At 34.6% G+C, this 23,583-nt stretch overlaps 1 protein-coding gene across 5 annotated transcripts in view; it reads right to left on the bottom strand.

Moving 5' to 3' along the window:
- Positions 1 to 23,583, bottom strand: part of CCDC122 (coiled-coil domain containing 122) — a 50,213-nt gene that overhangs the window by 1,632 nt on the left and 24,998 nt on the right. For 4 of the 5 annotated variants that reach the window (XM_030311283.1, XM_030311275.1, XM_030311296.1 and 1 more), the window contains exon 6: positions 15,907 to 16,388. In XM_030311283.1, the coding sequence (XP_030167143.1) occupies positions 16,239 to 16,388 (150 nt within the window). In that variant the 3' untranslated portion in view covers positions 15,907 to 16,238. Of the gene's footprint in view, positions 1 to 15,906; positions 16,389 to 23,583 lie in introns of those variants that run through there. The other variant, XR_004342895.1, reaches the window with a different exon arrangement.

Raw genomic sequence — 23,583 nt, 5'->3', positions numbered from 1 at the left:
TATAAGTTGTTACAAAAGAACTGGGAATATTTAGCCCAGAGAAACAGTCTTTGGGCTGGATATGGGCTAAATATTCCTAGCTTTTTGAGACAAAACTCACTATCACTTTTTAAAAAATGGAATTAGAACATATCATTCATAATGTTTTATAATCTACATTTTGTCTTAACTCAGTCAATGAATTCAGACTCTTGGTAATATGCATATTAATAAGCTCTTTTTTCCATTATTTAATTAGGTATATTTGGCCTTTCACTTTTTTATTCCCTCCTCTCAAGTGCCCATCATTTTAAATAGTGCTACATTTTAATTCAGATTCAAAGAATGCTTACAATTTCAAGGACTTAGGAGAATATCGAACTTATTTGCCTAAATCATGATGTATTAGCAATTACAATAGTTAATATCACAGAATACACATTTTCTCTTTGGTACATGGGATATTAAACCACGTTACTATGGTTGCTTATCAGCTACTTGGTGCTTTTCCATTTCTCTATGTAGATTATTTTTCAAATAACCTTGGTTAAAGCAGCCATAATTGTACTAAACTGTATCTGAAAATTAAAGCATCTGGGAAACATCCTAATGAAAGCTCAAAACTCCCTTTGTATGAGAAAATTAGCACTCTCTAAGGCCTAATAAGCATGGCTAAGGATACCTCTGATGCCAAAACTCTGAAAAGTACTCAAAACCCCTGTGCCATCAGCTAATGGAATATTGTAATTTAAGGGGAAAAAGTAAAGAATATTTGAAAGTGATTAAAAGAGAGTCTATTTTCAGTGGTGTAAAGAGTAATAGAATAGACACAGAAAGCTGGTTTCCTGAAAATGATTTTGCTACAAATGTAATTAGGAAAGATATAAAGTGTGTCATTGGGAAAATTACATTAAAATTATAGTTAAACTTCATAATTATGCATAACCCATAGAGAAACAATAAAAACAAAGTGAAATTTTCCCAAATTACCCTAAATATGCATTAAATCTATGATTAATGTACAATATTAAGAGAAATATTCTGGTTTTCATTTTTAATACAGATTTTCTTTCTATTCCCATACAGTCTCATTTGTTGAGTTGTATTTTCATAAAGCTTATTACCAGCTTTGTTTTTTAAAGGATAGAACATTTTATCTAATTTTTCAATATATAAAACTCTTATAAAGCACGGTTCAATCAAAGTATTTATAATTGAAGAAGACAAAAAGCATATTTCTTGTGGCTTGTTAAGCATGTTTACTTTCATTAGGGCTAAACTAAAAACATAATTTTATTTTCTAGAAAGGCATTTTTTAAAACAGTTTGTCTTTTTTTTTTTTAATTTAAATTCAAGTTAGTTAACATACAATGTAGTCTTGGCTTCAGGAGTAGAACCCAGTGATTCAAAAAAGTTTCTGTTCATAAATATTCACATTTTGATTTAAAATCATAAAAGTAGATTTTGGAATAGTCATGGAACAACTAATTCTCATGTTCTTTTATAGATGATAAATGAAATTATCTGTTATTTGGTATTATCCAAACAATCCCATGCCAGACTGTTCATAATAAAGCCCAATATTTAGAAGTCTAAAATTATTTTATTTATTTATTTATTTTTTAGAGAGCAAGAGAGCACCAGCAGGGGAGAGAGGCAGGGCTCCGGAGAGAGAGAGAGGATCTTAAGCAGGCTCCACACTCAGCGCAGAGCCCCACGCAGGTCTCAGTCCCATGACCCTGGGATCATGACTGGAACCAAAATCAAGAGTCAAATGCTCAACTGACAGAGCCAACCAGGCATTCCTTAACCTGTTTTAAACAAGGATTTGTACATAAGTTCTCTAAGTTGTAAGCAAATATTTGTGTTGATTCAGAAATCATAATATAGGTTTCTTAGTATTCCTAAGCCATGGCATTACAGAGAAATTGAGGCTGAAGACTGAGTTAGAGTTAATTCCTGAATGTAGGCGAGAACTTCAAGGCAAAGAGAATAATATGTGAAAATACATGCTTACAGAAGAGTTAAAATTTTGCCCTGACTGGAGTATAGGGTTGTTAGATTGAACAGGAAAAAATGAGGGTGAACAAGCGGGTTGGGACAGATTTGTAAGTGTTTACTATTTAGTGATGAAATGGATTTTGTGTCCACGTAAAGTTTTTCTTTTTTCTTTCTTTTTAGGAGAAGCATTACATGCTCAGTTTTTACTCATAGAAAAGAACTCAAGTAATAGCATTAACAATAGTACTAGAGCTAAGAGAGACGGAAGATAGGAATGTTGGGAGATATCAATAAGAATATTGGTTGATTATCTTATTCACTAACTCATTCAACATACATCAGAGTACTATTTATACACTCCAAGTATCTGCTAGGTTGTGGAGATGCAAACAGGAATAAAAAACTTTCAGGGTCTGATGAGTGGAAACATCACAAGAACTTATAATGCTTTGCAGTTCACCTCAAACATCATGTCTTCTTTTAAGCCTCCCTGCCTCCATTTGGAATTAAGTGCTCCTCATTTTGTGTTTCCACAAAGTTGGGTTAATTGTTTCTATTGCAGGGTGCTGTAGATTGTATTTGAATCTGTTATATATATGTCTCTCTTGCCAACTAAATTGATCTCCTGGATGAAAAGAATCATGCCATGTTTATTTTGACAGTTACCTAACACAGAGAAGGTATAACTTGAAAATTGTTTCTTTGCAATTAGTTCAGTGTTTTGAGCTATAACCTGTACTAGTTAGCTTCTTTTTTAGACGATGTTACAAAAATGAAAGTCTGTGGGGCGCCTGGATGGCTCAGTCGGTTAAGCGTCCGACTTTAGCTCAGGTCACGATCTTGCAGTCCGTGAGTTCCAGCCCTGCGTCGGGCTCTGGGCTGATGGCTCAGAGCCTGGAGCCTGCTTCCGATTCTGTGTCTCCCTCTCTCTCTGCCCCTTCCCGGTTCATGCTCTGTCTCTCTCTGTCTCAAAAATAAAAAAAAAAATAAAAAAAAAAAACGTTAAAAAAAAAAAAAAAAACAAAAAAACAAAAATGAAAGTCTGTATTCAAGTTTTGATCCTATTGCTGGGCCTCACTTGCATTTGCAGTAGTTTTAAATTATTCATATATCAGCTAGAAGTTTTGAGGACCAGAAACATTAACTTGGAAAGCATTTTGAAGTTCAGAGCAAAAAGGATTATATTTACTTTAGCTTAGGATAAAATAATTTTCACAACAGCAATAATTGTTTTTGAGGATTATTAATTTTATATTTTGAATGTTGCTATGGTAAAAAATATCACAAAGATATAAGATATTATTAGCAGTAAATACTCTCAAAGTTACAAATTTTAAAAAACCATGCTGGCAGATGCTGTGACTTTCATATTTACAATGTTCTGTCTTATAGATCCATATGTCTTGGTAGTTTTCTGAGTTAATTACTCTTAGTCTGCAACAGACTATTACTCCAGTGTTCTTGAGCTATAGGTAGCATAATGAATTATTAGAAAGGAGAATTACTAATTTAAAAAAATGGAAAAGATGGGAAAGAATGGCTTGAGAGAACCAGAATGACTATATAAAGAAGTAGGGTCTGTGGATGTGCACACATGATTTATTCCTGTCTCTGTCTTGTCAATGAGAGTAACATAGATGTTTTCCGTAAATATTACCCTTTTGGTCTGCTTGCATGAGTCTTCTAATACAGCTGTATAAAGTCATGTGACTTTAACACAGTTGGAGAAATATCCTACACTTTGAAATTGGGATCTCAGAATCAAGATTTATTTAATAAATTATCGTATGCAGCAACATAGTAGTTCCTAAGAACACTAACATCAAAAAAGATAAATGCAACATAGTGATTTATTTACTATATTTGAAGGCTAATAGTGTACTTTTATATTCACACTATATATATGGAATAAAGTTTGTGCCTTTGGCTTTTTAAATTTAAAGCAAATAAATGATATCAAAATTATACTAAGTGGGACAGTGATTAAATTTCAAAGGTGTAAGTTTCTTCCTTTTTTTTTCTTTTTTTCTTTTTTTTTCTCTGCCGCTGCTGCTGCTACTGCTGGGAGAGGGATTGATCTGGAATGAGCAGCAGGAGTAGAATAATTGTCATCTCTTGAAAATAGATTTCAGTGTGTGATTATTTTTGCAAGGGGACTTACTTTGGGATTCCCAGAAGCAGACTCTGAGCAAGTGATTTATTACTGAAGCCCTCCCAGGTGAAATTGGTAAGGGAAGCCAGACTAGTAAGGACAAAGCCAAGCAAGGCGGCAATATCAGGCAAAGCCTTTTTTGAGGGAAGCAAACCTCCCACAGGAAGTCTTAGGTGAGAGCTATTGGAGGCAAAAACATGCCTTAGTTGGGAGAAGGATGCTCATAAAGGATAAAAAAGATCTGAGAGGATCTGGGCAGAGTCCGGACCATGTCCACTGCACAGTGTTTCTGAGAAAGCTGATCTCTGTGAAGCATCTCAAAGTAGAAAAAAGAGATTCTCTTGCGTAAGCCAGTTATAAATGAAGAGACTGTTTTCAATGTTCAGGATCTAACTTTAAGCCATGGATTAAACTTTGGAGTTACAACAAAAATGAGAACTGGAGCCTGAAGATGACACAGCTATGGCTCTGCAGAGACCGAAAACAGGTGAGCTCTGAATGAGGCCATGGCATTTTTAACGGAAAGGAATGTTAGAAAAATGAGAGAGTTACACTAGTTATTAAAAAACTGTGCAGGGGTAAATTACATTGACAGATTGAGACTGAAAGGCTTAGAAGATGAACAACCCAAATTACTGGAAGATTAGAAAAAGACTGGACCTTTCTGCAAGGTGAGTGCTTAATACAAATCTGTATGAACCACAAATTAAAATAATATCAACATTATCTAACAGCCCAGCAAATTTAATGTTACATCTAAGGGATGGAAGTGTCTCCAAAGAGGTCTCACTCTAAAGAATGACAGACACTTAAGGATGGCTCTATACAGTCTCTGTGGAACAGGCAGATGAAGAGAAAACTGTGATATTTTCAGCCAATTGGATGTACTGACATCTGGTTGGATCACTGTGCATGAGTTAGTTAACATTAGTCACTGAAGACAAAACAACTCATGCAGATTGCAGGCTTGCTAGCTAGTTAGTTAGTTAGTTAGTTATGCCAGGTACACAAAGAAAGCAGCACTGTGGACTCAAGGAGACATACATAGTCTTGAGAACACCTTGATGAAGCTTCTTCAATACAAGCAAAGTGATTACATTTGTCTAAATACTATGTCAAATAATGTCAGGGGGAGTAACAAATAATAGTAGATGAGGGGGATCATATGTCTTGAGTTAAACATTTTGGACAGAAACTATATCTTAGATTGTTAGTGTATTATCACTGTCTCTAAATTACCTTGTGCTGTGTGGACTGAGAAATACTGGAACACATCTGATATTTATGTGTTTTATTCCAATTTGGACATGACTGTTATGCCAGGGAACTTTTGGGTAATAAGCCTTTTAAAAACTATTTATTGCATGAACTCTGATTTTCCTTTTGAATACATCATCTCATTAATTAAGAGATTTAAATTTCATTACTTCATGTCTCTCTTCACTAGATTATGTAAACAGCTCTGCCATTACCAAATCACATACTATTTTTATTTTTCTAAAGTTTTAGATCTCAAAGCCATCGTTTAAATTGAAAATTACAGAAAAGAAAAAGCAATTTGGAGCATCCCATTCTTAGCTATGTATTGAATAAAGCTATCCTGCTATTAGTATCTGTTTCAATTTATTTTTCCTGGTTTTGGTCATAGTTCAGCAACATTCAGGAGAATATTACATGATAAATAATGTGATATCGAAAACCCATTACTCACACTGCCAAATTTATCAGAAAAGGAAAAAAAAAACCCTTTCCTTAGAAATACATTATAAATTCAAATAAACAAATATAACATAGATTATTTTTGAAAGGCATATAATTTTTAGATTCTGATCATTAGCTTTAGTTATCCTTAGCTTAATGAAAAATATGTGTAATATTGAAAATATAAGCAGCTAACAAATCAAATAGTTGCAAAACTATAAGCTCTTCTCAATCTACTGATTCCTCTGCCAAAAAATGGTCTCAAAACTCCATATCATTAATATAGGCCTGAATGATTTTTATATGAGCAATGGATTCCACATTCAATGTTAGGTGATACAGGAACATAGAGTTTTCATTGCAGTCACCTATATGAATTTTAAAAGGTTCCAAAGTAATATTTATAAACAGGATTTCACTTCACTTAGCAAAATGTTTACTGATACTGACCTTGATGTAGTGTTAACTACATTTGAGTGCTTTTTAAAAAGACTATTTTTAAGAGCAGTTTTAGGTTTACTACAAAATTGAGAGGAAAGTACAAGATTTCCCATATACTCCTTGTCCCTACACATGCAAAGCTTTCCTCATTATCAACTTCACTCACCAGAATGGTTACTTTCACATCATAATCAAAGTCCATTGTTTACCTTAGGGTTCACTCTTGGTGTTATACTATGTACGGATTTGGATAAATAGTATAATGATATATATCCATCATTATAATATCATACAGAGTATTTCTACTGCCCTAAAATTCCTCTGTTCTCTGCCTATGCATCTCTCCCCTACCCTGCCCCCAACCCTAGCAGCCACTGATCTTTTTATTATCTCCATCGTTTTACCTTTTCAGAATGTCATATGGTTGGAATCATGCGGTATTACTGCCTTGTCAGATTGGCTTCTTTCACTTAGTAATATTCATTCAGGTTCCTCCAAGTCTTTTCATAGCTTAATAACTCATTTCTTTTTAGGACTAAATAATGTTCCATTGTCTGGATATACCACAGTTTATGTAGCTAATCACCTACTGAAGGACATTTTGGTTGCTTCCAAACTTTTGACAATTATGGATAAAGCTGCCATAAACATCTGTGTTTTGGCGTAGACATCAGTCTTTAACTCCTTTGGATAAATACCAAGCAGCACAATTGCTGGATTGTATGGTAAGAATATGTTCAGTTTTATGAGAAACCACCAAACTGTCTTTCAAAATGGCTGTATATTTTGCATTCCCACCAGAAATGAATGAGAGTTCCTGTTGCTCCACATCCTCATTAGCATTTTGGTGTTGTCAGGGTTCCTGACGTTGGCCATCCTAATAAGTGTGTAGTGTATCTCATTGTTTAATTCACACTTCCCTGGTGACATATAAAGTGGAACACCTTTTCATATGCTATTTGCCATCTGTCTTCTCTGGTGAGGCTTCTGTTAAGGTCTTTGGTCCACTTTCAAAATCTAGTTGTTTGTGTTCTTGTTATTGAATTTTAAGAGTTCTTCATTTTAAATAACAGTCTTTTATCAAATGGAGCTTTTGCAGTATTTTCTCCCAGTCTGTGGCTTGTCTTATCATTCTCTTGTGACAGTGTCTTTTACACAATAGAAACTTTTAATTTTAATGAAGTTTAGCTTATCAACTATTTATTTCATGGGTTGCCTTTGGTGTTGTATCTAAAATGGCAACACCAAACCCAACATCATCTAGATTTTCTCCTATGTTACCTTCTAGGAGTTTACAGTTTAGCATTTTATGTTTAGGTCTATGATCCACTTTAATTTTGTTGTTGTTGTTGTTTGTTTGTTTTTAAGCTTATTTATTTATTTATTTTGAGAGAAAGAGAGAGAGCAAATTGAGTGGGGGACAGGGGGAGAGAGAGAGAGAGAGAGAGAGAGAGGGAGAGAGAGAGAGAGAGAGAGAGAGAGAGAGAGAGAGAGAGAGAGAGAATATATCCCGAGCAGGCTCTGTGCTGTCAGCAGAGAGCCCAATGCGGGGCTTGACCTCACAGACCATGAGAGCATGACCTGAGACTAAATCAAGAGTCAGTTGCTTAACCAATTGAGCCACCCAGACACTCCTTGAGTTAATTTTTGTGAAGGGTGTAAGGTCTGTGTCTAGGTTCATTGTTTTGCATGTGGATATCCAATTGTTTCAGCACCATTTGTTGAATGGGACTATCTTTGCTCCACTGTATTACCTTTGCTCCTTTGCCAAAGATCAGTTGATACATTTATGTGGGTCTCTTTATGTGGCTGTCTGTTACATTTACCTATTATTTCACCAGTACAACACCATCTTGATTACTGCAACTTGATAGTATGTCTTGATGTCAAATAAGGTTAGTGCTCCAACTTTGTTTTTCCTCTTCAATACTGTGCTGGCTAGTCTTTAGTCTTTTGCCTCCCTCTATAAACTTTACAATCAGTTTGTCACTATCCATAAAATAACTTACTGGGATTTTGATTGGGATTGAATTGAATCTGTAGATCACCTTGGGAAGAACTGACATGTTGGCTATAATGAGTCTTTCTACCAGTGAACATGGAATATCTCTCCATTTATGTAGTTCTTCTTTGAACACCTTCATCTCAGTTTTTTAGTTTTTCTCATATAGATCTTGCACATATTTTATTAGATTTGTACCTAAGTATTTCATTTTTAGGGGTGCTAAGTAAATGGTATGGTTTTAAATTTCATATTCTACTTGTTCACTATCGTTATATAAAAGCATTGACTTTTTTATATTACCTGAAAATTTGCTATAATTGATTATTGGTTCCAGCAGCTTGTTCTTTTTTTCAATTATTTTCAGTTTTATACCTAGATTATCATGTCATCTATGAACAGTTTTTATCTTCCCTAATCTGTATACATATTATTTCTTTTTCTCACCTTTTTGCATCAGCAAGGACTTACAGTGTGATGTTGAAAAGGAATGGTGAGAGAAAGTATCCTTGCCTTGTTCTAATCTTAATGGGAAAGCTTTGAGTTTCTTACCATTAAGTATGATGTTGGCTGTAGAATTTTTTTATCAAGTTGAAAAAGTTCTCCTGTATTGTTACTTTACTGAGTGTTTTTATTATAAATGGGATTTGGATTTGTTAAAGGATTTTTATGTATCTATTGGTATAATCACATGATTTTACTTTTTTAAGTCTGTTGATGTGATGGATTATGTTAATTGATTTTTGGATGTTGAGCCATAATTGTGTACCTATGACAATTCCCACTTGATCATGGCATACAATTTCTTTTATACTTTTTTGGATTTGATTTGCTCATATTTTGTTGAGGATTTTTAAATTTATGTTCACGAGAGATATTGGTTTATAGTTTTATTTTCTTGTAATTTTTTTGTCTGGTTTTGGTATTAGGTTAATGCTGGCCTCATAGAATGAGTTAAGAAGTATTCCCTTTGCTTCTATCCTCTGAAAGAGATTATAGAGAATGGGTGTAATTTTTAAATGTTTGGCAGAATTTACCACTGAACTCTCTGGGTTTGGGGCTTTCTGTTTTGGAATGTGATGAGTTATTGATTCAATTCCTTAAATAAATATAGGCCTATTCAGATCATCTGTTTTTTCTTGTGTCAGTTTTGGCAGATTATATCATTCAAGGAATTAGTCCATTTCATTTAGGGTATCAAATTTATGGGCATAGAGCTATTCATAGTATTCCTTTATTATCCTTTTAATTTCCATGAGATCTATAGTGATGTCTCCTCTTTCATTTCTGATATTAGAAATTTGTGACTTGTCCTTTTTGTCTTAGTTAATGTAGCTAGAGGGTCAGTAATTGTACTAATTTCTTCAAAGAACCAGATTGTGGTTTCACTGATTTTTCTCTGATATCCTGCATTTTATTTCATTGATTTCTGCTCTAATTCTTATTTCTTTTCGTCTACTTACTTTGAATGTAATTTACTGTTTTTTTTTTCTAGCTTCCTAATGTGGAAGTTTAGATGATTAATTTTAGATTTTTTTTTCTTTTCTAATATATGCGTTCAATGCCATAAATTTTTATCTAAGCACTGCTTTTACTGTGTTCCACAAATTTGGATAAATTGTGTTTTCATTTTCATTTAGTTCAAAATATTTTATAATTTCTTGAGATTTCTTCTTTGATCTATTTAGTTGGAAGTATGTAGTTTAATCTCTACCTATTTGGGGATTATTCCAGTTATTTTTTGTTGTTGATTTCTAGTTTAATTCCATTATGGTCTGAGAGCAAATATTTTATGATTTCTACTCTTTTAAATTTGTTAAGGTATGTTTTATGGCCCAGAATATTGTCTATTTTGGTGAATGTTCTATGTAAGCTGGAGAAAAATCTGTATTCTGCTGTTGTTGGATGAAGTAGTGTATTGGTGTGAGTTGTATCCAGTTGATTGATGGTGTTGTTGAATTCAACGATGTCCTTACTGAATTTCTTTTGGTGAATCTGTCCATTTCTGATAGAGTTATGTTGAAGTCTGCAACTATGATAGTGGAGTTATCTATTTTTCCTTGGCAGTTCTATCAGTTTTTGCCCCACATAGTTTGATGCTCTGTTGTTAGATGCATCCACATTAAGAATTATTATGTCTTCTTAAAGAATTGACCCCTTTCTTACTATGTAATGTCCTTCTTAATCTCTAATAACTTTCCTTACTTTGAAGTCTGCTCCATTATGAAAGTATATAGCTACTCCTGTTTTCTTTTGATTAATGTCAGCATGGTATATTTTTCTCTATCCATTTACTTTTCATCTGTATGTGTCTTTATATTTAAAGTGGCTTCATATAGACAACATATGACTTGTGTTTTTTGATCCACTCTGATAATCTCTGTCTTTAATTGGTGCATTTACATCATTGACATTCATAGTGATAACTGATATAGCTGGATTCATACCTAGCATATTTGTTAATGTTTTTGATTTTTGCCCTTGTGTTTTGTTCTCTCACTTTTTGTCTCTCACTTTTTGTCTCTCACTTTTTTTGTCTCTCACTTTTTTTCCTGCCTTTTGTGGTTTTAGTCAAGCATTTTATATGATTCCATTTTCTCTTCTTGGAGAATATCAGTTACTTATTTTTTAACTTTTCTTAGTGCTTGCCCTTGAATTTGTAATATATATTTACAACCAAACCAAGTCCACTTTCAAGTAACACTATACCATTTCACTGGTAGTATGAATATCTTTTAATAACAAAATAATCTTATTTCCTCCCATGCCTTCTATCATTGCCGTCACTCAGTTCACATATAGAAGCATTCATAACATATTTGTATATATATAAGTGTGTATATTTGAATACATTGTTGCTAACATTATTATTTCGAGCAAATTGTTATCTGTTATATCAATTAAGAATAGAAAAATATGGGGCACCTGGGTGGCTCAGTCGGTTAAGCGTCCGACTTCAGCTCAGGTCATGATCTCATGGTCCGTGAGTTCAAGCCCCACATCATGCTCTGTGCTGACAGCTCAGAGCCTGGAGCCTGTTTCGGATTCTGTGTCTCCTGTTCTCTCTGACCCTCCCCCACTCATGCTCTGTCTCTGTCCCAAAAATAAACAAACGTTAAAAAATTAAAAATAAAAAAAAGAATAAGAAAAATACACCAGGGGTAAGGGAAACAAAAGCAAACATGGACTACTGGGACTTCATCCAGATAAAAAACCTTCTGCACAGTGAAGGAAACAATCAACAAAATGAAAAGGCAGCCTACAGAATGGGAGAAGTTATTTGCAAACAACATATCTGATAAAGTCTTGGCATCCAAGATCTATAAAGAATTTATCAAACTCAATACCCAAAAAAACAAATAATCCAGTGAAGAAATGAGCAAAAGACATGAATAGACACTTTTCCAAAGCAGACATCAAGATGGTTAACAGAAACATGAAAAGATGCTCAACATCACTCATTGTCAAGGAAATACAAACCAAAACCATAATGAGATACCACCTCACACCAGTCAGAATGGCTAAAATTAACAACTCAGGAAACTGCAGGGGTTGGTGAGGACCCTGAGAAGGGGACCACTTTTTCACTTGTTCAGGGGAAAGCAAACTGGTGCACCACTCTGGAAAACTGTATGGAGGCTCCTTAAAAAACTAAAAATAGAACTACCCTAAAATCCAGCAATTGCACTATTAGGTATTTACCCAAAGGATACCAAAGTACATATGTAAAGGTGTATATGTACCCCAATGTTTATAGCAGCATTATCAACAATAGCCAAACTGTGGAGAGAGCACAAGTATCCACTGACTGATAAATGGAGAAAGAAGATGTGGTATACATATACAATGGGATATTACTCAACCATCAAAAAGAATGAAATCTTGCCATTTGCAATGACATGGATGGAGCTAGAAGGTATTATGCTAAGCAAGATAAGTCAAACAGAGAAAGACAAATACCATATGATTTCACTCATATGTGGAATTTAAGAAACAAAATAGGTGAACATATGGGAAGCAGGGAGAAAGGAGAGAGGGAAACAAACCACAAGAGACTCTCAATGATAGAGAACAAACTGAGGGTTTGTGGAATTAGGTGGGTGGGGAATGGGCTACTTGGGTGATGGGTATTAAGGAGGGCACTTTTTTGTGATGAGCACTGGATGATGTATGCAAATGACAAATCACTGAATTCTACTCCTGAAACCAATATTGCACTGTATGTTACCTAACTAAAATTAAAAGAAAAAAAGAATGAGAAAAATAAAATGTTTCCTTTTACCTTCACTTATTCCTTCTTTGATACTCTTCCTTACTTTATACAGATTCAAGTTTCTTACTTATATTATTTTTTATTTCTCTAAAGAACTTCTTTAACATTTCCTGTGAGGTAGGTCTACTGCATTAAATTCCCTCAATTTGTCTGAGAGTCTTTATTTCTCCTTCACTTCTGAAGGATAATTTCATAGGGTACAGAATTCTAGGTTGGTGGATTTTATTCTGTCAACACTTTAAATATTTCACACCACTCTCTTCTTGCCTGTATGGTTCCTGAGAAGAACTCAGTTGTAATTCTTATCTGGAGATAAATCTCACAGTATTGTGGGGACCTACCTCTGCCTGGGTTCCCCTGGGGTTTTTAACTCTTAGAGTACGCCAGGACTCCAGAAATTTATCAATTACAGTTAGGTTTTCCTGTCCTGACACTGTTTCTTATGGCGGTTTGTGAGTCTCTGCTCTGGCCAGCAGTGCCTTGTTGTATTTGCCTACCTGTGTCTCCAACTTCAGAGACAGTGGTTTCCCTTGTGTCCTCACCTCTTAGGGATCCAAGAAGAGTTATTGATTCTTCAGCCTATTAACTTTTCACTTGTTAGGACGGTGTGGTGACCTATATGTGGAATTCCCCCCTTTTTTTAACCATAAGATTTCTCCTTTAAGTTAAATTTGTCTTATGCCTTGTAATTTATTTTAAAAATTGATTAAGTATACAAATAAAATATTTATTTAATAATAAAATTGTAAAATTGAGGCTTTCTTTGGGATCATTTCTTGCAGGATATTTTATGTAGCTAAAAAAAATAGGACAATGAATTTCAACTCTGCCCCTGATGAGCTGTGTGATAAGATCTTAAGCAAGTCCCTAAGCCTCAGTTTCCCCATCTGTAAATCAAGGACAATAATATATACTTTAAGCCATTATTCTCATTATTCTGAAGAGTAAATGAATTAATGTATGCAAATTGCCAAATAGGGCATTGCATAGTTGCTCAATTATGTTACTATTGTTGCTATTTCATATCTTTAGTCTTTTAGAAAATAACATGATTAATCAATTGACTAGAATAACATGGCCTAACAGATAACACATAGATCATTTATACTGTCCTTGACAGTGCCTATGATAGCTGCTTTGACAATGGAAATCACCACTGTTAATATATGACTTAAAAGTAGATATCAATTTATTCACATTGGTCAACTATAATTTGCCTATACATTGCACATGTGGTAAGTAATATTTTGATATATAACTGTAGGTTTTTTTCCTCCCACTGCTTCCTTGCACTACTTACCTTTTCCTGATCATTTAGATAATAGAACTTAGCAGGCTAGAGTCAGGACACAACTACTCAGAATTTAGAAGTCATTTATCAGCTTTGAGCTTCACGTTAGGCTTTTTAAAGAGTCCACAGTAGACACAATAGTGTTAAAATCATAGCTTTCCTTTGCAGAACACGGGGCATTTTGAGAGAAAAATTTGCTGAGCTCCAAAGCACTGAGAGACTTGAAAGACTCATTTTATACCAGGAATCAAAAAGTCAGGAAGAATTCGTGAGTAGAATAACAGGCCCCAAAGAGGTAAAATTTGTCCTACATACAGAAAAAGAGAAGTAAACATGAGCAGAAGAGACCTTGTGATTGGGTGAGGAGGCTGACCACATTAATTAGAGACAACAACTGCAGGTGTGGCATAGGCAAACGCCTCAAGACCAAGAAGATGGGTTACAGCTCTGCAGAGGCCAGTGAGAATGCTGCTTGGACCAGGACCCTTCCCCTGATGACAAACAATGTAAGTGTACTGCCCATCCCCTGCTCCAGGAATTTAGACTACCTCCAAGAAGAAAATGAGAAGAAGGAGAATCTGACTGAATGATTACTCAAAATAGACTGAGTTGTAACGCAAAAGTGTATGTGACAAAGGCCATTAAGCAGAAGAGCTCATATTCTAATCTAGATTCAGCTATAGAGAAATTTAAAAAATTACTTCATTTTCTAACTGCAGAGTTTATGATTATGTTGAGATATCATATGCACTAACTATATGATCAGGCTTGAGGATACCTCAAGTTTTAGTTCTTCTTGGTTAATCTGAAAGCCTCCATCATCTGAAATGATTTTCAAGATTAGAAAGAGAAAGGAAAGAAAAGAATTTCTCTTTCAAATAATTCTTTCATCTGTCACAAAATTTAAAATAGGTACATGTATTGTTATCATGGGTATTTCAGAAAACTACATTAAAAACAACTTTCTCAAATAGAACACATTATCTTAAGCAGATTAAACCTATTTCTCTATCTTAATTTAAAAATAATTTTCACAAACATAACTCAAGGTGTTTAGCTATCACGTACAAATATTTTGAAACCTATTATAAGCTTAAAAAGTTTAGAAAGCTAGAATTTTTCTATTATAAACTGTAAATAAAATTATAAAGTATAATTATAAAAATAACCTTTTAAATATGCAAAATACACTAAAATATTTTTATATCATCAGCCTTTGTGTCAGCCTTGTCTTCCGCTGAGCATAGTGGATACTGTCTACAATCTGCAGGTTTAACCATTTTTAGTCTAACTGCATTTCTGAGTCATGCACCAAGGCTGATTGTGTTAACAGCAAAGATATTTGAAATGTTAGCCATATTGAGCCATGCTAATTCATAATAGGATTATTAATGTTAGACATAACAAGATTATTTATGTCAGGTTTTATATCAGCTATCCTCTTACTTAGTCGTAGGCACAAAGAAAGGTGAGGAGAAAATGGACTTGAGATACCTTTTTGATGTTGTTGCTTTGAAAGCACTAAGTCCTAAAAGTAAATATTTAAAAACCATTATCCTCAATATTTTTTTTGTTCCTAAAAATTTGATTCAATGGAGCCATAAGAAGGAGCATTTTTATCTTAGTATCAAGTTAAATTTTGACATGTTGCCAGGAACATAGTATATGACTTCCAGTGAGAAAAAATACATGGTAGTGTATACTGGTTAATATTCTTTTTTTAAGAGCTCATATTTGCCTTGCACGATGCTATAACATCAATTTCATCACAGAATATTACTAACAAATTTACAGACAGAAAAGTAAACAAAAAATTTTATGCATTGCAACACTCTAAAATTATGTTATCTAATAACAAAGAAAAAAATGATTGCTACCTTCAGAATAAAAAACTGAGTAAAGTACCTGAAGCACTGAACATACAACAACATTATTATAAATGTCAATATTTGTGGACTACTGTGAAGGCAGTGGTAAAAAAGCAAGTTTTAATAAAATGTTTGAAACAATCTTTTAAAATAAATCATTTAAAATAAATCATTTAAAATAAATCATTATAACTTCAAGTGTTTCCTTCTAAATTTTTACCTCATATGATAGTGCAAACAACACATTTATAAAATAAGAATCATGAGTACAGTTTATCTTATACACTCAAAATGTTTATATAGAATCTTGCACTATTCTTACATAAGCATTCCTATTGTCTCTCTACTGTTGTCAATTGTAGGCTTGGAAGGTAAGCAGGTAACTGATTCAAGAAAAAAAAAAAAGAGAGAGAGAGAAAATACATCTGTTATTAAGACAGACCTCTGGTAGTAGATGCTGGTTGTTAAGAATCCAAAGAATTTTCTGTTTCGTTGGCTTGGTCTATGTTCTACATTGCCCTTTAGCCACGTTAGTATTTCATTCCAATGCGTTTTCTCAGTTCAGCTGCAGTTTTTTCCAGTTGTTGAATGTTCGATTGCCATTGTCTTCTATTTGACTGAAGCTTGTTCACTTGACAATGCAAACGCTTAAGAATTGCATTATATCTCTTATGTTGTACCTGTTAAAACAAGAGTACACATCCTGAATCTCCCCTCTGCTTTTCCCCCACCAAAGGTCACTCGTTTTGTTTCCAAGTTCCTGCCTTAACTCAGACCTTCTTTACAGTTATTATACCATGGGTCCTTTTGACAATATGGTGAAGACTATGGACTCCTCAGAATAATGCTTTTAATGCATAAAATAAGACATACATGATTACAAAAAAATAAATTATATCAAAATACAGCTCTGCAACAGCATCAGGGGAATGGGGACAGAGACATCAAATTACTACCATAAAGACAAAGTGAAAACTTGTCAACTGACACTTCACATAAAGTTCTATAAACTTTATGTCATTCTAAGTTTTCATTTTTGTTAATTCTTTAAGTTCAGATAATTCATTGAAACTGGTGAACTAACCCTGCTAATATGTTTACAAAATAAAAAATGACTTGAAAAGGATTAGAAGTAAATTAATATAAACTGAAACATCATATTAGATGTGAAACTATATTCAAAAAAAGATTTTTTATACATTGAATATACTTAAGAGGATATATATTTATATCTATATTTCTATATAAAAACATACATATCCACTATACATAATATATTTATATATTATATCCACTGGTATATACAATAGAATATATTCATAAGGAGAGAATAGTTGCTGAATGTGCACATACTGCTGTTCATAGAATATATTCATAACAATAAAATAACTAAAACAAATTTTTGTTTAATCAGTAAATTTGGTCAGTTGCATAGTAGCATGCTTCTAAAATTATTCTTCAGTAGTAAGCTATGAAACTAATACACAATGGATCAGAGTAGAGATGTGCAAGGTACCCTTAGTGGGACTCCAGATCACCAGTCATAGCTAGATGTCACAAAAGGTATTAATACACCTAAAGAAAGAACATATCATTAGAAGAGGTTTTGTGAAGAATGTAGCACACACATAGGAAAGTTAAGGAGTCATGTGCTGTTAGGAACTGATTATCTGACACGTATAATTGTGTTATGGGGATTGGCTCCTTGAGCACCCAGAGCCAGAGTCCAAGAACATTCAAACTCAGATGACTGACTTGATTTCCATGCTCACTAACCAACTCCTGGCTTCCAATGTAGTTCCCTTACAGGGAGAAGCACCAATGGCTGACATAAGTTATCTGGTTTCCTTAAAATACATGTACCTATTTTAAATTTTGTGACAGATGAAAGAATTATTTGAAAGAGAAATTCTTTTCTTTCCTTTCTCTTTCTAATCTTGAAAATCATTTCAGATGATGGAGGCTTTCAGATTAACCAAGAAGAACTAAATTCCTTGAGAATTTTATTATTGTAAATTAATAAGCTGATATTTGAGTTATATACATCAGTTTCTTGTGAACTTACTAGCATCTCTCTATGTCTAAGCACCTCTGGGATACTAACAAGATTAAGTTTCTAAGCTCACAAGGCTAAAAGGCAGTTTGGCCAAGAAGTGACTTTATTTTTTTCTTTTTCACATGCCAATATTTCATTTGTCTTATTTTGTATTATTTTAATTCCAGCTAGTTAACATACAATGTTATATTAGTTTCAGGTGTACAATATAGTTACTGAACAATTCCATACATCATGGAGTGCTCATCATGACAGGTGCACTCCTTAATCCCCATCACCTATTTCACCCATCCCCCCCCACCCGTTTCCCTCTGGTAACTAACTAGAATTTAAATAAAAACTTGAAATTAACAAATAAACAACCCCCCCCCATGCATACAACAAATGAACAAAGGGAAAAAAGAGAGAGAGAGGGAGAGAGACAAGAAGTGACTTTGTAAAGGCAAAGTTCACATTGTGAGCCTTCTTGAAAGTCAGCCATTTGTTCAGCCTCTACTGATAACATTCAGACTTTGAGATGTGTCTTAATGTTCAAATTTGATTATCTGTAGGAGCCAAAGATGTAAATGGTTCTGTACAGAAAGTAACTTTTTGCCTCTAGGAAGTGGATGGGCCACTACTCTCATTTAGTTACTGTTTCTGGATAGGAAGAAACAAGCAATAATGAAGGAGAGGTGGTGGTCACAAAACACAGTGGCAAAAAGAAAACAAGGCCCTGTATCAGCCAAATCTGACCTCATCCACTACTGTTTTCTTCCTTCCCTCCATTCTAGCCACACTGCTCTTCTAACCTCTGAGCCCAGGAATGGTCTCATCTTAAGACCTTTGTACTTGCATTTACTTTTTCCTGGAAAGCTCTCACTCAGATCTGCATGCCTAGCTCCTTCACTTCTTTTAGGATTTTGCTGAAAGAGACCTTCTCAGTGCAGCTTTTGATGGCTAGAAGATATAATATTTCGCCTTCTCTCTCCTTACACCACATATATTACATATTCCCTTCTCTGCTCCATTTTTTTGTCCTTAATCCTATCCTTAGCTAACATGCCATATATTTTACTTACATATATTGTTTATGTCTATGTCTCCAACTAGAATGCAAGTTCAGGAGGGCATATATCTTTAGAAGGGGTTTTGTAAGGAATGTAGCACACACATAGAAAAGTGAAGGAGTCATGTGCTATTTGAGACAGTTTTTGAAAATCAAATGGCTGCTACCCTATTTTGAGAAGAATGTTATATAAAATATATTGCTAAATTCTGTATTGTTCATATACAGAGAACAAATTGGTGGTTGCCGAAGGGATATTGGATGGGGGGATGGGTAAAGTAGGTAAAGGGGATTAAGAATGCATTTATTGTGATGAGCACTGAGTAATGTATAAAACTGATATATTGCATACCCAAAATGATGTTGTTATGTTATGTTATGATGTTATGAAGTCTGTATGTTAATCAAATTTCAATTTAAAAAAAGAGCACCTCATCTATAGGGAGAAAAACAATTTGGATGACAGGATTTTTCATCAGAAATCATGGAGGTCAGAAAGAAGTGGCACAGCATTTTTCAAATGAGGAAAGAACTTTCAATCCAGAATTATTTTATTTTATTTTATTTTTTTATATTAAATATAATCTATTGTCAAATTGGTTTCCATACAACACCCAGTGCTCATCCCAACAGATGCCCTCCTCAATGCCCATCACCCACTTTCCCCTCTCCCCCACCCCCCATCAACTCTCAGTTTGTTCTCAGTATTTAAGAGTCTCTTATGGTTTGCCTCCTTCCCTCTCTGTAACTTTTCCCCCTCTTCCACTCCCCCCTGGTCTTCTGTTAAGTTTTTCAGGACCCACATATGAGTGAAAACATATTCAACCCAGAATTCTATATGCATCAAAAATATCCGTCAGGAGTGAAGGGGAAACCAAGACACTCTCAGATGAAAAAAAACTAAAACACTTTGTCACCAGCAGACCTATTCTAATGAATTCATTTTTCTAAAGAGACAGGAAATGATAAAAGAAGGAATTTTAGACCATCAGGTAGGAAAGAAGAATATGGTAGAGCAAATATATAGGTAAACAAAATAGACAAAAGAAGAGGTTACAGCTACAGGGTATGATGTTTCCTTTTTGAGGTGATGAAAATTTCTAAAATTAAATGTGGCAATGGTTAGAAATTGATAAATATACTAAAAACCATTGAATTATGCACTCTCAATGGATTAATTATATGGTATGCGAGTTATATCTCAATGAAGTTGTTTTTAAAAACCGGAATAGGGGCGCCTGGGTGGCGCAGTCGGTTAAGCGTCCGACTTCAGCCAGGTCACGATCTCGCGGTCCGTGAGTTCGAGCCCCGCGTCAGGCTCTGGGCTGATGGCTCAGAGCCTGGAGCCTGTTTCCGATTCTGTGTCTCCCTCTCTCTCTGCCCCCCCCCCCGTTCATGCTCTGTCTCTCTCTGTCCCAAAAATAAATAAACGTTGAAAAAAAAAAAAGAAAAAAAAAAAAAACCGGAATAGTGGTAGCCTGGGGGAAGGAGCACAGAAGAACTCCGTAAGCATGATGGGTAAGTGTTCTATCCTGATCTAGGTGATGGTAATAACAGGTGTAAATATATATCTTAGTCAAAATTAGTCAAACTAAACCTTTTCATTTGTGTACCTACTCTTACAACTCTTACCTCAAGAAAGAATATTAGAGTTAAAAATTACTAGGTAATTTCAAAATCCTTTCCAAAATACTTTTTACCAATTTACACTCATACCAACAGTAAATTAAAATGTAGGTACTCCACAGAGAACTCCTTTCAGATGTAACTTGAATTGATCTTCTGCACAGTGAAACTGGCAAAATACAAAGATAAAGAGAGAATCCTGAAAGAAGCTAGGGATAAACGGGCCTTAACATACAAGGGTAGACACTTAAGGTTAGTAGCAGACCTATCTACTGAAAGTTGGCAGGCCAGAAAGAGTGGCAGGAAATTTTCAATGTGATGAACAGGAAAAAGATTCAGCCAAGAATCCTGTATCCAGCAAGCCTGTCATTCAGAATAGAAGGAGAGATAACGGTTTTCCCAAACAAACAAAAACTAAAGGAATTCATCACCACTAAATCAGCCCTACAAGAGATCCTAAGGGAGACGCTGTGAGTGAAAGATTGCAAGGACCACAAAGGACCAGACACATCACTACAAGCATAAAACTTATAGATAACACAATGACTCTAAACCCATATCTTTCAGTAATAACACTGAATGTAATGGACCAAATGATCCAATAAAAAGACATAGGGTATCAGAATGGATAAAAAAACAAGACCCATCTTTTTGCTGTCTACAAGAGACCCATTTTAGACCTGAGGACACCTTCAGATTGAAAGTGAGGGGATGGAGAACCATCTATCATGCTACTGGAAGTCAAAAGAAAGCTGGAGTAGCCATACTTACGTCAGACAAACTAGACTTTAAACTAAAGACTGTAACAAGAGATGAAGAAAGGCATTACATAATAATTACAGGGTCTATCCATCAGGAAAAGCTAACAATTATGAGTGTCGATTCACTGAATTTGGGAGCACCCAAATATATAAAACAATCACAAACATAAGCAATCTTATTGGTAAGAATGTAGTAATTGCAAGGGACTTTAATACTCCACTTACAACAATGGACAGATCATCTAGACAGAAAACAGATAAAGAAACAAGGGCCCTGAATCATAACTGGACCAGATGGACTTGACAGATATATTTAGAACTTTTCATCCTAAAGCAGCAGAATATACATTTTTCTCAAGTTCACATGGAACATTCTCCAAGATAGATCACATACTGGGTCACAAAACAGCCCACAATAAATACAGAAGAATTGAGATCATACCATGCACACTTTCAGATCATAATGCTATGAAACTTGAAAACAACCACAGGAAAAACTTTGGAAAACCTCCAAATGCATGGAGGCAAAAGAACATCGTATTAAGGAATGAATGGGTCAACCAGTCAATTAAAGAAGAAATTAAAGAAGAAATGAAAATGAAAACACAATAATCCAAACTCTTTGAGATGCAGCAAGGCAGTCCTAGGAGAAAAATACATTGTAATCCAGGCCTATCTCAAGAAACACGAAAAATCCCAAATACAAAATCTAACAGCACACCTAAAGGAACCAGAAGCAGAATAACAAAGAAACCCCAAACCAGCATAAGAAGAGAAATAATAAAGATCAGAGCATAACTAAACAATATAGAATTTAAAAAAACAACAACAGTAGAACAGATCAATGAAACCAAGAGTTGACATTTTGCAAACATAAACAAAATTGACAAACCTCTAGCCAGGCTTCTCAAAAAGAGAGAGGAAGAGGATCCAAATAGATAAAATCATGAATTAAGATGGATTTATCACAACCAATCCCTCAGAAATACAAGCAATTATAAGAGAATAGTAGGAAAAATTACATGCCAACAACTGGACAACCTGGAAGAAATGGACAAATTCCTAACACCCACACACTACCAAAACTCAAACCAGAAGAAATAGAAAATTTTAACAAACCCATAACTAGTGAAGAAATTGAATCAGTTATCAAAAATCTCCCAACAAATAAGAGTCCTGGACCCGATGGCTTGCCTGGGGAATTCTACCAGACATTTAAAGCGGAGTTAATACCTACCATTCTCAAGCTGTCCCAAAAAGTAGAAATGGAAGGAAAACTTCCAGACTCATTCTATGAAGCCAGCATTACTTTGATTCCTAAACCACACAAAGACCCCACAAAAAAGGAGAACTACGAGCCAATATCCCTGATGAACATGGATGCAAAAATTCTCAACAAGATACTAGCAAATCGAATTCAACAGCATATAAAAAGAATTATTCACCATGATCAAGTGGGATTCATTCCTGGGCTGCAGGGCTGGTTCAACATTCACAATTCAATCAGTGTGATCCATCACATTAACAGAAGATAAGAAACATGATCCTATCAATAGATGCAGAAAAAGCATTTGATAAAATACAACATCCTTTCTTAATAAAAACCCTCAAGAAAGTTGGGATAGAAGGAACATACTTAAACATCATAAAAGTCATATATGAAAAGCCCACAGCTAGTATTATCCTCAATGGGAAAGACTGAAAGCTTTTCCCCTGAGATCAGGAACACGACAGGGATGTCCACTCTAACCACTGTTGTTTAACATAGTGTTGGAAGTCCTAGCATCAGCAATCAGACAACAAAATGAAATAAAAAACATGAAAACTGGTAAAGAAGAAGTCAAACCTTCACTTTTCACAAACGACATGATACTCTACATGGAAAACCCAAAAGACTCCACCAAAAGACTCCTAGAAGTGATACATGAATTCAGCAAAGTCGCAGGATACAAAATCAATGTACAGAAATCAGTTGCATTTGTATACACCAATAACGAAGCAACAGAAAGAAATAAAGAAACTGATCTCATTTACAATTTCACCAAGAACCATAAAATACATAGGAATAAACCTAACCAAAGATGTAAAAGGTCTGTATGCTGAAAACTATAGAAAGCTTATGAAGGACTGAAGAAGACACAAAGAAATGGGAAAACATTCCATGCTCTTGGATTGGAAGAATAAACATTGTTAAGATGTCAGTACTACCCAAAGCAATCTACCCATTCAATGCAATCCCAATCAGAGTGCACAGAGCTAGAATAAACACCCTAAAATTTGTATGGAACCACAAAAGACCCCAAATAGCCAAAGTAATCTTGAAAAAGAAAATCAAAGCGGGAGGCATCACAACCCCGGACTTCAGCCTCTACTACAAAGCTGTA

This window comes from Lynx canadensis, chromosome A1 (genome assembly GCF_007474595.2).
Source record: "Lynx canadensis isolate LIC74 chromosome A1, mLynCan4.pri.v2, whole genome shotgun sequence".
NCBI classification, from domain to species: Eukaryota; Metazoa; Chordata; class Mammalia; order Carnivora; family Felidae; genus Lynx; species Lynx canadensis.
This window is presented reverse-complemented; position numbering and strand designations above follow the sequence as displayed.